At 57.2% G+C, this 14,510-nt stretch overlaps 4 protein-coding genes across 4 annotated transcripts; 1 reads left to right on the top strand and 3 right to left on the bottom strand.

Moving 5' to 3' along the window:
• Nucleotides 1-547: 547 nt before the first annotated feature.
• Nucleotides 548-2,641, top strand: JDV02_007610 (uncharacterized protein). The gene has a single exon (XM_047989116.1). It carries the CDS (start codon nucleotides 883-885, stop codon nucleotides 2,143-2,145), a length of 1,263 nt encoding a protein of 420 aa, XP_047845115.1. The 5' UTR covers nucleotides 548-882; the 3' UTR covers nucleotides 2,146-2,641.
• A 3,214-nt stretch (nucleotides 2,642-5,855) lies between these two features.
• JDV02_007609 (uncharacterized protein) lies at nucleotides 5,856-6,197 on the bottom strand (the record flags this gene model as incomplete). The annotated part of the gene is made up of 1 exon (XM_047989115.1): nucleotides 5,856-6,197. One exon carries the CDS (start codon nucleotides 6,195-6,197, stop codon nucleotides 5,856-5,858), a length of 342 nt encoding a protein of 113 aa, XP_047845114.1.
• Nucleotides 6,198-11,035: 4,838 nt separating this feature from the next.
• Nucleotides 11,036-11,626, bottom strand: JDV02_007608 (uncharacterized protein; the record flags this gene model as incomplete). Its single annotated transcript, XM_047989114.1, has 1 exon — nucleotides 11,036-11,626. The coding sequence occupies one exon, from the start codon at nucleotides 11,624-11,626 to the stop codon at nucleotides 11,036-11,038; it is 591 nt and encodes a 196-aa protein (XP_047845113.1).
• Nucleotides 11,627-12,958: 1,332 nt separating this feature from the next.
• On the bottom strand, nucleotides 12,959-14,449 carry TIM21 (mitochondrial import inner membrane translocase subunit tim21). The gene is made up of 4 exons (XM_047989113.1): nucleotides 14,072-14,449; nucleotides 13,836-14,020; nucleotides 13,729-13,783; nucleotides 12,959-13,676 (listed from the first exon to the last, which is right to left on the bottom strand). The coding sequence occupies exons 1-4, from the start codon at nucleotides 14,345-14,347 to the stop codon at nucleotides 13,491-13,493; spliced, it is 702 nt and encodes a 233-aa protein (XP_047845112.1). The 5' UTR covers nucleotides 14,348-14,449; the 3' UTR covers nucleotides 12,959-13,490.
• Nucleotides 14,450-14,510: the final 61 nt, after the last annotated feature.

The following is a 14,510-nucleotide window of genomic DNA, read 5'->3' as shown; positions in this document are numbered from 1 at the left end:
CCAGGCCAGGTGCCGTGCCCTCCACGCGGACAGGGCGTTTCACGAGTCCTGTACGTAAGGTACATGCGCGCAGCGAGGTTTGCAATCTGAGGGCGAGGCAAGGCAAGGCAAGGCAAGGCAAGGCAAGGTACCCGAGCCCCAAGGTTACCCTGGTACCTCCATTTCACCTTACATGCCTTTTCTCCCTGAGGTGCCCTGGGGGCGAGGCCTTCCGCCCACGCCCCCCACCCCCGTTGACATGTCGGCTGCGCGTCCCAACTTCCCTGCCGCGCTGCAACCGCTCCCACCTCACCTCCCCGCCTCAGGTGGCCTGAGGCGGCGCCGCCGTCTCCAGGTAGGTACCCGTCCACCGCCCCCGAGCCCCCCTTCTTGAGTTACCTTACCGGCCAAGGGCTTTTGGGGGGGGCTCCCCCCCCCCTCCCCCAGCGTGCCCCGTAGCGCCGTTCAGCGGCCACGGTCGCCCAGAAAGTTTTTTTTCCTGCCCCTACCATCCCCAGGTGGAGGTACTTGGCCCCAGGTACCCAACCCTCCTCCACACTCCACTGCACACTGAAGTGCCCAGCGCTTGTACCGACCCGGCCGAGGCCGCCCTTTTAAAACCATTCCCTCTCCCCCCGTCCCTCCCCAGAGAGAAAAAAGATCTCCCCATTTCTTCCCAACTCCAACACTACACCAAGCTTTTCTTCGACCCCGGATCCCGCATCCGGCCGTGGACTACCACCAGTCACCACCACCTGGCAGCACAAGCAACATCCACCGCCAGCCAGCCACCCTCGTTATCCAACGTCAACTTTTCTCCCTCGCCCGCAGGCACGATAGATAAGAGAGCAGGCACCGTCGCTGGCAGACTCTCTTGAGCCGCGCATCCCACCTCCCGATCACATGCAACGAGCACAGTCGGCAGTGGATTTCTCCAATCTGCTGAATCCCTCCGCTAGGGCTGATAGTAACAACCTCGACAAACACAGACTGCAGGCAAACGACGCCGACATGGCCAGCGCCGCCGTCACCGTCATCAAGCCCAACGGGCCCATCCCTGGCGCTCAGTCGTCGGACAGCTCTAACGAGCTGCCCCGCCCTTACAAGTGCCCACTTTGCGACAAGGCCTTCCACCGCCTCGAGCATCAGACGAGGCATATCCGCACGCACACCGGCGAGAAGCCTCACGCTTGCCAGTTCCCTGGCTGCAGCAAGAAGTTTTCTCGCTCCGATGAGCTCACCCGCCACTCGCGCATCCATAACAACCCCAACTCGCGGCGCGGCAAGGGCCAGCACCACCATCAGCAACAGCTTCACCACCATGTCCAGGGCCTACCCCCTCACCTGCATCATGAGGGCATGATGGCTCCTCCCCCTGCACCCAAGACAATTCGTTCAGCCCCCGGCTCGGCTTTGGGCTCGCCCAACGTCTCTCCGCCGCACTCGTACGCCTCCTTCGCCCAGCCTCACCACCCGTCGAGCGTCCACAGCTACAACCGTAGCGGCGACATCTCCATGCTGGCCAAAGCTGCTACCCAGGTCGAGCGCGAGACGCTTGCTGCTCCCACGAGCCACCATAATGCCAGACACCACCCCTATTACAGCCATGGCATGCCCGGTTCGAGGGGCCACCTGGCCGGGCTCTCTTCGTTCCACATGTCCCGATCACACTCCAACGAGGACCACAATGATGACCATTATAATGGTTCCATGAGACACGCCAAGCGCTCGAGGCCCAATTCACCCAACTCAACTGCGCCGTCCTCACCCACCTTCTCGCACGACTCGCTGTCCCCCACTCCGGATCATACGCCGATCGCTACGCCCGCCCACTCGCCTCGTCTTCGTCCCTTCTCGGGCTACGAGTTGCCGAGTCTGCGGAACCTCAGCCTCCAGCACAACACGACGCCTGCCCTGGCGCCCATGGAGCCTCATCTGGACACGCCCCCGTTTCCCCCAACGCTGGGCACCAACACTACTCGCAGCTCTGGCATGTCCCTGACGGACATTATCAGCCGCCCCGACGGTAGCCAGCGCAAGCTGCCCGTGCCCCAGGTTCCCAAGGTAGCGGTTCAGGATCTTCTATCCGACAATGGCTTCAGCAACAGCGGCAGGAGTTCGACGACGGGCAGCCTCGCAGGAGGTGATCTCATGGACCGCGTCTAGAGGACGCCCTGCCATTACGACCAAGCTCCGCACGACATGATGACTTTGGGATATAGAGGAATAGACAGAGTCGGCGTTTATGGTTTTTCACACGAGCAAGGGTCGGAATCCCTTCGCCTCGCTCCCAAGAGGAGAATGGGTGGGACTGGACGGTATTTGTAACGGTTGGACAGCCCGAAGGCTTATAGACATCACCACTTTTTTCCCCGGCGGACTATTTTTTTTGACAAGTTTTCCTTCTTTTGTTTTCGTTTCATTTGCACCGAAGAAGGGTGAGATGGGGTAGTGAAGTGATTTTGGGGGGTGTAATCTGGATTGCGGTTCTTTGTTGTGGACCTTCATCACTCAGTCTTGGAACTGGCGGCGCCAAAAAAGAAATCATCTTGAAAGAATGCAATAGGGCAGGGCAAACATGGTATCTACCAGGCGTGAGGAGTGTTCCCCTGCAACGCTCCCATCTTCACAAACAATCAAACAAATAAACCGTTAATCACACACTTTATACTCTTGCAACGCGACATCGCTGACTACCTATGGGATGACTGGCCAGTTTTGAAGTGACACGCAACCTTGTTACGGGGCTCAGCTTTTTGCGAGGCTTGGCGGGTGCCTATCAGTTGACTCGACACACGGTAAGGGCTGAGCTTGCGAAAGGGGTGGTATTCTTCGACGACTTTGGTGGGTGGATGAAGAAAAGGCGGGGGGGGGGGCAGTCCAGCGGCAGTAGCTGCCCGTTGGAAAGGTAGGCAAGTAAGCCCGAGGGGTGTTGGACGGTCCTGTCTGCCAGGCAGGCGAGCGAGCGAAGACAGACACATAGTAGACACACACACAGATACACACACACGCAGCGGAGGCGAACGGCGTGGGGAAAAAAAATTACAACGCCCCGTATGCAGTGCGACCTAGGCGCGCAACCTCTCCCCTCCCTCCTCCGCAACCTGTCTGTCCGTCTTCGAGACAGGGATGGATGATGGATGGGGGATGAATGAATGAGGTGGGGACGGCGGGGAGGAGGGGAGCGAGGGAGCGAGCAGCAGCGGGCCCACCACGGCACCCCGAGCTTTCCAGAGTGGCTGCACAGGCGGGCACGAAACTTTGAACCGTCGTACTTTAACTAGGCAGGCAGCAGTATGAATTCTGTACATAAAAGTGCGTAGGTACCTACATACCTTGATACTTACTTGGGTTGAGAGGCTGGAGCTGTTAGTAGTTAGCACCTCTTTGTACATCTTTCTGATGGTTTAGTAAGGTAGTACATCAGTGCAGTACACAATCTACCGATATGCGTGCCGCAAGCTGAAATGTGCCGCGGCGCTGCGCCTGGATGGAGGTGGTGGTGTGCAAAGCACGTATGTACGTACATACGTACTCCGTACGATTGTAGGAGAGCTGCAGGAGCGACCAGGTTTCAACAATGGCCGATGTTCCCCAGGCTTGCAGGGGGGAAGGGGGGCAAGGGAGAAGAAGGAAGGAAGGAAGTAAGGGGAGAGGAGGGGGGGGGGGGGGCCAAGCGCGAAACGACGCGCGCGCAATATGCAATCTGACGACACTCTGGCATGCACATGGCATAATAAGAGGGACTGACCATTGGGAAGACGTGTGGTGCGCACCGTGGCCGCGGCCATGCTACTCTCCTTGGTCAGCGGCAAATGCCTGGCCGAGGAGGACTATCGAGAGGTTGAACCCCAAGCACGCACGTCGACTGGTGTCATGTCGTCATCTAGAGGACACCTACTACAACGACGAGCCAGCGAAGGGGAGAAAGAAGAGTCAAGTGGCTGGACAGGACGGGCGGGGGGCCGAGGGAAGGGGGGCTTCCAGGCATCCCGGCTGCTTTATCACAAGGATCACGGGCTCTCATCATCGATCACTCTCTCCCTGGCCGTTTCTCGGCGACTGGCGGCGGCGGCCCGCCGAGATAGCCGCGACAGACGGGGGGACAAAAAGCTGCTGCTACGTCGTGCTATTAGCCGGCGCATCCCGGGCTGACGGCTCATGTCAATGTCTGGAAGCGCCCCCGACGTCGACCATGATGGTGCCTCCCCGGACGTCCCAAATCCGGCCCCACGGGGCAGGTAAATGAGCCGACGGCCCTGAACCTCAAAACTCAGTTTGCTCTGACCGAGAACCCCCCACATGGTGTGACGGAGCGATATGTTTGAGCGTCGTTTCCTGATAGCGGGCACTGGGGCATTGGTCGAGCCCAAGATAAGTAATCTAGAACTGAGTAACAAAACAGTACTCCTCCTACTGCTGCCCTTTGGCTACTGTACCGCAAACGCTATGGGCGCTACTATTAGCCTGGACGTCAGAGAGAGGCCCGATTTATGGAGTGGCGCTTATCGCTCCGCGCTGCCGGGATGAATTCGGCCCTGCTTCGAAGGTTTCGCTGCCTAGGTCAGCTCGGGGGAGAAGGCATCGCCATGTACCTAGCAAGGTCAAAAGACTGGAGAAGCTCGGTTGCCATCTTGCACAAAGTCTGTACGTGTGCTGCAACAAGACTCGTACAAAGTTCCTTACTCCATTGACCAGTTTTGGAATGCGGTTAACGACTCGTCAAAACGCCGCCTGCTGCCATCCAAACACAGTTCAGGTAGGAAAAGCCTTCGGATTGCGGCAAGGCGAAGGATTCCCCCAAACGATCACACCCTGAGGGTTGGCAAGCTTTCTGGCATCGTCTTCGTTGTGGTCGCCACGCCCCCTTGCTGCCCTGCCACTAGAGACCTGGAGGGTGCCGATTGCACACCAGGCGCCGACTGTTCACGCTTCGAATGGCTTCACAAAGCGTCCTCGTCCACACCTTGCGAGCACGAATTGCTGCTGGCACCATGACGGTACAGGCATGGGATGGGGCCTTAGGGGTCACGTCAGCCATGGCCCATGACCGGCAGAACGGCCCAAGGCCCCCCACCTCACTTCGTCAAGCAGAGATGATAGCGCCGTACGATATTCAAGCCATTGGGAAACGAGATCGATCCGTGCCTATCATGCACTCCTCATCGCCATCGGAGCACGGGAGGGAGCATGGCGACAAAACAGCGGTCCACTACATGTCGGCCACGCGTTGCAGTCCTCTCCCCCACTGGAAGCGCCGCAATAGACCGGTCAGTGACTCGGCAACAACACGTAGTGGTAGCCACTGCTCGTATCTTTCGTGCAATGGCAGCCGCTATTTTTGGCGCGATGGTTCACAAGCGCGCGCTGCGAGGTCGGAGTAACGTGAGCCTTCGCCGTCCAGCAAAATTATACTGGCCATCTTGCCAAGGTTTCTCGCCAAAGGACAGGCGATGAGACCAATGCCTCTCACCGCTAGCAATGCTGGGCGAATAAAAACCGACTCGGGGCTGTATGTGTGTCGGTCCGGGAATCTGCATGGCGTCCACAAGCATCCATCTCATTCTCCCCGCCCATGTCGGGGCAGCCGGCACGCGAGAACCTGTGGGTTGCATGACCCGACATCGTGCCGGACGTTGGCCCAAGGCAAGCCGTGGGCGCTCAACTTGACAGCGGCAATCCCCAGACATGACTGCCCGCCCACCAGCAAGGTCCTTGAAGAGACGGGACGGAGGACAGGATGCGGGGCTTGCGCTGTGGCTGCCGGGGGTGCCGTGTGGGCCACCCAGATGCGTCAGATCCGTCCCTGGATTCGAGGCGGCCGGGACGGAGGGCCGTCTGTACGAGCAAGAAAATTTTTTCTCATTTGGCCGTTTTTAGGTTTGACGCGTCTGCAGCAGTGTTGCACGAGCGACGCGGGGAAGCTGGCTGGTGGCCTGCCTGGCAGCCCGTCTTGGATCTGCATAGTATACCGGCGTTGCATCATCAAGCCGCTTTCTGCTGGGTGACACGGGAATCAATTGCGTTCGATGCCAGGCAGGCCCGAATGGCTGAAGCGACGGGCGATGAAGTAACGTCTGATGGAACCTGGTGCGAGCATTTGAGTCAGCCCACGACATCATGACCATTGCTCGCAGGAGCTCGTACGACCCGTCCTGGGTTGAGGCACGATGTCGCCCCCGCGTCTGGCTGCCAACGTTGCCCGCAGAGCACCCCATGCCATGCCTACTTTGTCAATCCTTGTTGTGGGGGTGGGGTTGGGGCAACCCGCACAACGTGCATGCTCGAAGCGAATACTGTTGGCTCGTCTGGCAGCGTCGAGGGACCGGGTGCAGTGAGCAACAAAAGCTGGGGGACCCTTGACAGCGCCGTGCGAGGACGGCTTGGAGGGGCTCCGCTGCGCAAGGTATCATACTTTCCATAGGCCTCTCTGTTGAGGAGATGTCCACTCACTGTGCAACGTCTCGGCTCCCAGTGGAGGCAGTCCGGCCGCCATGCCTCCGGGGCGGGTGGGATGCTGGGTTCCGCTCCTCCCAGAGCCAGAGTGCAAGGAATGCTCGTCGTCCAAGGCAAGAGCGTGCACGAGCTGGACGTATGTACGACTCCACGTCTCTCGACAAGAGTGGCTGGCGACATGCTCGCCACCGACGTGGACGGCCGAAGCGAAGTTGCTGAGGCGCCAGCCTCCTGCGACTGCCGTGCCGAAGCCCGTTGCCAACCGCTCGCCGTCGCGCAGTACAGCACAAATTCGTGTCATGATGAGTCGCCCGGCGGCAACCGACCTTCCGCGCGTGGACGAGCGTCGCAGTAGAGAATCCAGCCGTCCTGCTCAGTCGAGCAAGGCCCAGAACTGAGCACAGCACGTCTGGGGCACGGGTGGGGTCCGGGGCCGCGCGGTCGCCCTGGTCGATGGAGGATGCCAGTAGTATACTTGGGTGTGTGCGTTTCGAACAAGATATGAAACAAGGCACGGGCCACGAAGTAAGCCAATGGCTGGTACAAGGAAGCGATTGATGTGGTGTTTTGGCAACACGGCAGAGTAGAGCTTCTGTACCGGCCTCTGGAAACTTCGATCGATCGCGATTTCAAGGGCTTGCAGCTCCAGACGGCCAGCTCCTTCCTCGTCAATTATAGGCGTCCGAAGCTATCGGTCAATATGACGTCGTCGATGCCGGCAGCGGTTTCCTCGTGAAGCAAAGCCAGCCAGTCAAGGCGCCGCAGCTTGCTGAAAAGTTGCATGTGATTATCGCGAACTCGAGATACATCAAGTACCTACAGGAGCTAAGTACCTGCGTAGTGAGGTACCTAGTATGTAGTGCGAACCTAAACTTGGTACGTACAATTTACTTTGCGTCAGGTACGAAGTACTTTGTCCTCGACAAATTTAGTGCTTTGTGCTACCGGCACTGCCACGACCCTCAGTGGATTGTCTGGGGTCCTGTATTCTAGAACGCGGCATAATTTGAGAGCATTATCCCACCGCGGTCCGATGGCCGACCGACCCAGCCAGGACCCAGCCAGGACAGGAAGGGTCTCCCAGGCGTCGCCCCTGTGTCTACGGAGCACACAGTACCTAACGAAGCAGAGCACAAGCAAGTGCTTTGTCCCGCTGCAAGTGAGCTCCGCCTCACCTGCCTGCCCCGTCAAGCCTCAACTCCATCACACGGCCGTGGCAGTCCAGCTTGCCACGGGCCGTCGATTTCTCCAAGGCGAGGCAGGTGCGATGAGCTGGGGGAAAGGGTTGGGGGGGGGGTTTCAATCTGGTCCGGGGAAGCCATCAAGGTCCCTTTAGCACCGAGCCGGAGAGCCCGACACGCTGAAGAATGGCAGGGAATGTGCTCGTTGCCGCTGGACCTCCCTCAATCATCGGCCCTGCTACGTTGCACCTTCCCTGGTTGTGCCGTCCGGCGCTGAGCCGTCCGGCGCCACGGCGGAAGCGGCAGCGGAGGTGGCAGGGAGGAAGGTGTCGGTCTATCACCCACCAGCTGTAGGGAGTTACAAGGGAGTTTACAGGGGGGCGCATAGGGAGCCGTATGAACCCCGGACTTTGCCCGCCATGCCGCCCCCGAACCGGTAAGTAAGAGAGCCCGACAGGCTCCATCAGCTGCTCGGGCTGCCGTCGGCGTTGGTACCTAGTGGTTAGTAGTGCGCCGAGGATCCAGCCAGGGCTCATCGATCCGTCTTGCCTCCTCCCTTGCCCGTGTCTGTCGAAGCAGATCCGGGCTGGCGCGGCCGCGCTGTTGATCAGTGGACGGGACCGAAGGGCTGTCCTCAATGCCTGGTCGTGGCCGACGCCACTGTTTCCGCGAGAGCGGACAACGAGCAAATTAAGACCCTCGTATGACTCAAGGTTTGGAGGCCACGCCTCCCTCAGTCAATCCCTAGTGTTTGCACCTCGGGCCTGTTGCATTATAGATTGACATGTTCTAATCATGACATCAGCCTGTCAGGTTTGAATAGCGTCGACACTATTGCGGCGAACCCGACTTCATGTGGACATGGGAACATCTAACAGATGAGCTAGTACTGTCCACATCCCATCTCAAGGTATTAGACTACCGGCAGTTCACCTTGCTAGGCCCGTTGAGTGCTATAAGTTGGTGTTCGATTGGAAACACAACAGTACACTTTGGTCCGCCGGGGTCTTTTAGTAAACCGCACTATACGTTTGACATCTGCATATATCACACACGGGTAATGTAGGAGATCTATACGTCCCTTAATGCAAATGCTCCACCTGGAATTTAAGTGAATAGCACCCGTTGTGCATGGTGTAGCCGTTTCGAATACTTTTTTGGTACATGTAGTATTTGCAGCGATGGATAGTAACAACACGGCACTAATATTAGACTGGATTCGAAGAAATGAGGCCAATAGGTCTAGCAACGGTAGAGCTCTGCCGTTCATCTAGACTCTAGGATCTTTTAAGCTTTTATATGAATCGCGAGTAGGAACGCCAGGCGCCTCGAAATATATATGGCTTAACGCTACCGGTCTCCCGCCGCATATTGATATCGATATCCTTCACGTAAACAGCAGCTTTGAAACGATACACATCAGCAATCGGCACGCATGTCAACTTCGCACAACGCAATGACCGACAAGAGAATAAAAGCGCACGCAGTCATTCAAGGACTCACATTACGGGTGGCGAGACTGCGCTTGAGAAAACCACACAAATACGAAACGAGGCCAGACCATCACGCCTAACACAATAGTTGTCCGCAGACGAGCATCCTGTTGAGCCCTGCGCGTGGCGGGCCCGTGAATATGCGCACATGCGAATCATGTGGACTGCAGTGGGCATCGGTGGGGAGTGCCTATGAAGCCGATTGATTCCTTATCCCCTTGCCGGTGCGACTCTCTACAATACACGACATGCCATGCGCGGACACCGGCTCTCAACCACCACCTCGTAGCGACCCCTCATGAAGAAGTCAAGCGAGTCGACGGACGTACCGCGGGGCCACCAGCGTCGGAGAAGCCTCCGCGCCAGCTGATGGCCGGCGGCACCTCGACAGCAGATACTTGGATGTCGGGTCGAAGCTCCTGATGGCCCATGAGCCTGGCATGCACGCACACGGGAACTTGTGCTTCGGGTGAGGGTGTCAACTACATAACGCATATTTGAGCGGAGTACCTGGTATGTGGTCTCGATCGAAGCGCCAGATCCGCGGGAGCACCCCGCCCTATCGGCGTCTGCGCCGGATATTGCCATCAGGGGTAAGCCTACCCAGAAGCATCTGTCTGTGTTGGCTTCCTTCCGGCACACATCCACGCCGGGGACGCACAACGGCAAACATAGAGTCACCTGCTACATTGAGCAGTTGCCCAGAACCTGTGACTCTTGGCCAGGAGATGCGGAGAGCCCGCTGCTGCGAACTGGCCACATGATGATGATGATGATGATGATGATGATGATGCACAACAGCAAGGCATGAGCGATGTGCTTGAGAAACAAGCCTCGCGCTCCTCGAGTGCCAATGCCCGATTTCGGTATCTTTGGGCACAAAGGACTTCTGAAGATGGGGTCGGCAGAGAGCTCGCTTGGCCTTGGCTGTGGTGCGCGATCAATTACGCAACCGCATCGCGCTGAGCTTCCTTTTTTGACCAGCTTTGTTCATGCTGGGCCCTTGAGTGGCGTCAAGGGGTTGATAAACGACTCTGCAAGGCCACACTACGAGCAGAAAGTCTCTCCGCTATTGAGAAGCAGGAAGTCGGCATGCGCTGTGAAGCGTTGCAACCGCGAGATTTTATGTAATGCAAAACATTAAGCTGCGCCTCGCATGCGTCAACCATCCCGGTGCCGGGCGGCACGCTTGACCTGACACTGGTTTTATCTCGTCGGATGATCAGTCTCGTATGCCCCCTCATCGCTTCGTGCTCTCTTCCGAGGTCCGCACATCGTTTTACTACCACGATCGCGCGTCCCCTGACACTGGTGTTCAAGTTCACTCATATCCCGCTTGCCATCGGGGCAAATCTATAATGCTACCCAAGCCTATCACGGATGAACTGGCAACTTAACTGCCCTGATCCCCAGGTTGCTTAAGCAGCCGGCCTTGTAGGACAATCACTTTGCCACGGGGCGAACGATGCAACGCGGTAGAGCCTGGGCGAGTCTGTGGCGCCACAGAAACATGAAGGCACTTTTGTGAGGAGGCGCGATCGCAGCCAATTCACGCCCAGAAGACGGTACTCAGGCGCAGAGTTTCATGTCTCCGAATCTATATATTGGAGGGGTAGAGGGATCGTTGCTGCGGAGCGAAGCAGTTGGAGAAGGTAACATGATCGCCAGGGTCGATGATCGACCGACGACGCAGCCGTGCCGTGTGCCATGCATACGGTCTAGAGTAGGGGTCGCCCTCGGCAATGGCCTCTTGTGCGTTGCAACGAGGGTCAAGACGCGTTCCAGTTTCACTACGCTAGCTAGGTAGCATCATCATCGCCCACGGGCTCGGCAATGGTGATGTCCTTGAATGTAAAAGAGTCTTCCTTTTGCTAGTCCCACGCCTGGTCTCTTCATCGAGCAGTTTCAATCCGCCAACGTCCAGCTTCAGCAATGCGACTGCAGGATGTTGGTGCCCTCCCGGCAAAAGTTGAGGCCCTCCTTGTAGTTCATGTACCCAAAGTGCGCTGGCCAGGGGTCTTGGAGCGGCCCCTCCGTGAACATCCCCCATCCCCCCACGTAACGCCCACACTGGTTCGACACCTTGTCCAGCATTTGCGTGATGAGGAGAGGGGTCGCGTTCTGTACGAATATCTTGCCCTTGACATTGCACGCATACGCCACGACCGAGCCGCGGATCGAGTAGTAGTTGGGTGACCCATCGTAGTGCTTGTCCTGGGGGAACTGGCTCTTGAGGTCGGCGACGGCGGCGTCGGTGTCGCCCGCGTTGAGCTTGTGGCTGCAGAAGCAGAACGCGTAGTAGCCGTTGGTGGACTGCTCCGCCACGCCTCGTGTCGCAGCGTCGGCGACGGTGCCGCCGTCCTGTCCTCGAGGTGCGATGGGGCCGGCGATGCGAGTATGGACCTCGTTGCCCGCGTCGTCATACGTGACCGTGTAGGTGCCTTCAACGTACTCCTGAGGGAGTGTAATGGCCCCCACGAGCGTGGCCACACCCGCGATCATGCAAAGGAATCGCATTGTGCCTGAGAGGAATATGATTGTCGTGATGCAGTCTTCTGAGTTACCGAAGCCGGTCTGGATATCCTGGTGAGCTTCTTTGCGTGTCATAGACGAGAAAACGGACCGCAAGCCTCGCACGATGGTGCTTCATGTAGTTTTAGAAAGGCCTCAGCCGATCTCGAGACGCAGATTTTGATATATATTCGTGTGAGAAACATAGTGATTCACGTACCGACCGGCCTTTTCATGATCGTCTCGACGATGTCGTGAATGGCTCTCGTCTCTTTCATGTCAGTGCGGACAGCAACCATCAACGCGCCGCGCGATCAATGGAGCACTGGTATCAACCCAGGGGTTTGAAGCCGACAGCACAAGGCCCGCTTGGCGTGACGCACGATTCTCAACTTTATTTTGTCTCATGGAGGCGGCTCACCGACAATGGTTTGTGGGTGAGTGGCGCTGCCTTTGCCGATGCTATTACAGGTACATGAACAAACTGGACGTGGAACCTATCGTCGGTGAATCGTCGGTGAATGAGGACCGGACGGGTGTAGATGAAAGCACAGTGCACGTATGTGAACACATCAGATGGGAGAGAATGTCCGCTGCCTTTGTTCTACCCTGGTCCAGCCCTTCGAGGCTAAAGTGTTTGTTGACCCATGCTGTACTCTTTTCTCTGCTGGCTATGACAGTGAAAGGCTTACCTGTCTGCAAGGGCCATCAGACTGTATGTATCAATTGAACAGCGGATCAGCGATTATAAGGTAGGCATCACCGGCTGTCGACAGAGCTGTGAAGGTCGATTCCTGCTGCGTGCGCGTGGCCGCGATGCGAAGCCGCAGTTGGTCCGTGTAGCAAGGCACAGTAATGCCGAGGGCGAGCAGAATCCCAGGAACCCATTCCTAGGCTCGACAGTCATAGCATTAAAATACTTCAGAGGCACCTATCGTATGTGTTCCGTGTTGGCTAGGCCGTCGGGGAGCTTGCGTGGTGAGCGCTCGCGAATGACTTGCCGGCATCCAGGCTTCGTGCAGCGACAAGCTGCCACCAGCAGGTACCGTTGCGACGTGTCACAGTAGCCTCTCTAGGAGATTCAGGTGCGGAGACGTGTCTCATCAAGTTGGGTCGTTTCTGCGAGACCGGATCACCGCCTCTTCCTTTACATAGGCTGACGGGGCCGTTGGCGAATCCGCACTGCATCACATACGCAGCATCTCTGAGCTAGTTTCCCACGGCGTTTCGACACAGGTCTGCATGATGGCATTATTGTACAGGGCATGAACTTGGCATGCACTAACTGGTATGTGAAGTCAAACCGAGTCTCGACTCACATGGAGCCGCGATAGCATTGCCCTCATGATGAATACGTTGAGAACTTCAAACTCGATAGTTCATTGAAAGCCACGACGTTCTCTCCGTGGATATTCTTTCCATTGAGATAATTGCTACTAGAATGAACGTCTAGTGTGCTTCTACTTCGCAAGACTCATGCTAGTTCCGTTGAGGTGATGACAGTATACATGAGTATGGCTTTCTAAGTGCAATAGATGACACAGCCGCCCTATGTACAGACGTTTCGAATATTGAATCGCCTGCGCCAATGGGCATGAGAGGAATGGCCACCTGGATACTTTCCAGCATTCCCCGGGTCGGTCCGGCTGAGGCGATCTTCCCGCACAGGCTGAGGGCAGTTGGCATTCGTGCCAGGCTATCCTGGGGGACGTGCGGCATAGCAAGCCGGTCGAGCTGGCGAGAGAGTTGCAGTACCGATGTGCCTTCACGCTTGGTGTCCAGCGGGTTTGAATACAGGCATCAGACAAGCGCTCACAGCACCCTTTTCAGGCAACGTTCTTGTCTTTGCAGGGATGGAGTCGTGGCATCATTACCACTTTACGCCGAAGAAGCTTAGCTGCTTCTTTCCCGAAGCTGGCTTATCATCAGCGTTCTCCAGGTATATTCTCTCATGCCCTTTGATGTCGATGAAGAGGTATTTGTACTCGAAGTCGCTTTCGCCTCGGCGTCTGATCATGTGCATCTGCGCAATGCCATTTCGCAACGGACCATCAACCTAGGCAGGTTTTAGCAAGCTGCTCACGAGGTAAAGCGGATGCGCAACTGACATGGAAATGCATCACCAGATGCTCATTTCCTTGTGGGTCAGTTCTCTCAGACGACCTGGAAGGTTGTTAGCCATAGGCTCAGCCACCGGCTAGAGGAGCACTCGTACGCAACGGGACGAGCTCGTCGCCATTTGTTGAACGTTTCGTCGCCGTGGGCGATGATCTTTTTGGAATCACCGAGCAGCTCGATGCACCTGGCATCCTTCTTGATCTTGTCGACTGCTCGGTTGAATTGAGAGATCTTGCTGTCTGGGGAAAATACATCGGTCCAGAGGAAATATCCAACGGCTCCCTGCTCCAAAGTCAATACCAGATCGAGAAGATAGTCCGCAGAAAGCCATACCGTTAGCACCACTCCCACAAGAATCATGCCAAAGTTGAAACTCTGTTGCGTTGCCCTTGCCGTCTTTTCCGCCGCCGAGAGCTCGCTCCAAGGGACGTAGCCGTCGTCATTAAAGGGCGTGACGCTTCGCCGCCGGGGGCCCGGGTTGGCAGTCGTTCCGAGGCCTTGTTGTGTCGCATACGATCTCGTCAGGAACGCGGAACGAAGCGACGGAGGAGCGGCGGCGCACGCGCGTGGGCGCAGCGCGAGGAGAGAAGTTGTCGTCGGTTTCATCATGGCGGCTCCTCACTATCCATGGTACCAGCGATGGCGGGCTGGTGATGATGGAGCAGTTGCGTCAAGGCCAGAGGCGATACTCCGGTCATTCGTTGGTAGCAGCTGCTGCTGATGAAGCTGCCCTCGGCAGAAAGTTGTTGTACTGTTAGCAGCAGTGAAGGGT

The sequence above is a fragment of the Purpureocillium takamizusanense genome, chromosome 7 (genome assembly GCF_022605165.1).
Source record: "Purpureocillium takamizusanense chromosome 7, complete sequence".
Classification (NCBI taxonomy): domain Eukaryota; kingdom Fungi; phylum Ascomycota; class Sordariomycetes; order Hypocreales; family Ophiocordycipitaceae; genus Purpureocillium; species Purpureocillium takamizusanense.
Note: the sequence above shows the minus strand (reverse complement) of the source record. Positions and strands in the feature narration are given on the sequence as shown.

What these genes read in the sequence shown, in the direction of transcription:
- TIM21 (XM_047989113.1), bottom strand. Translation starts at nt 14,347, where the DNA reads ATGATGAAACCGACGACAACTTCTCTCCTCGCGCTGCGCCCACGCGCG. An exon ending in CGACGAGCTCGTCCCGTTGC is followed by an intron (nt 13,784 to 13,835) that starts GTACGAGTGCTC and finishes ACAACCTTCCAG; the next exon opens with GTCGTCTGAGAGAACTGACC. An exon ending in ATCTGGTGATGCATTTCCAT is followed by an intron (nt 13,677 to 13,728) that starts GTCAGTTGCGCA and finishes AAACCTGCCTAG; the next exon opens with GTTGATGGTCCGTTGCGAAA.
- JDV02_007610 (XM_047989116.1), top strand. Translation starts at nt 883, where the DNA reads ATGCAACGAGCACAGTCGGCAGTGGATTTCTCCAATCTGCTGAATCCC.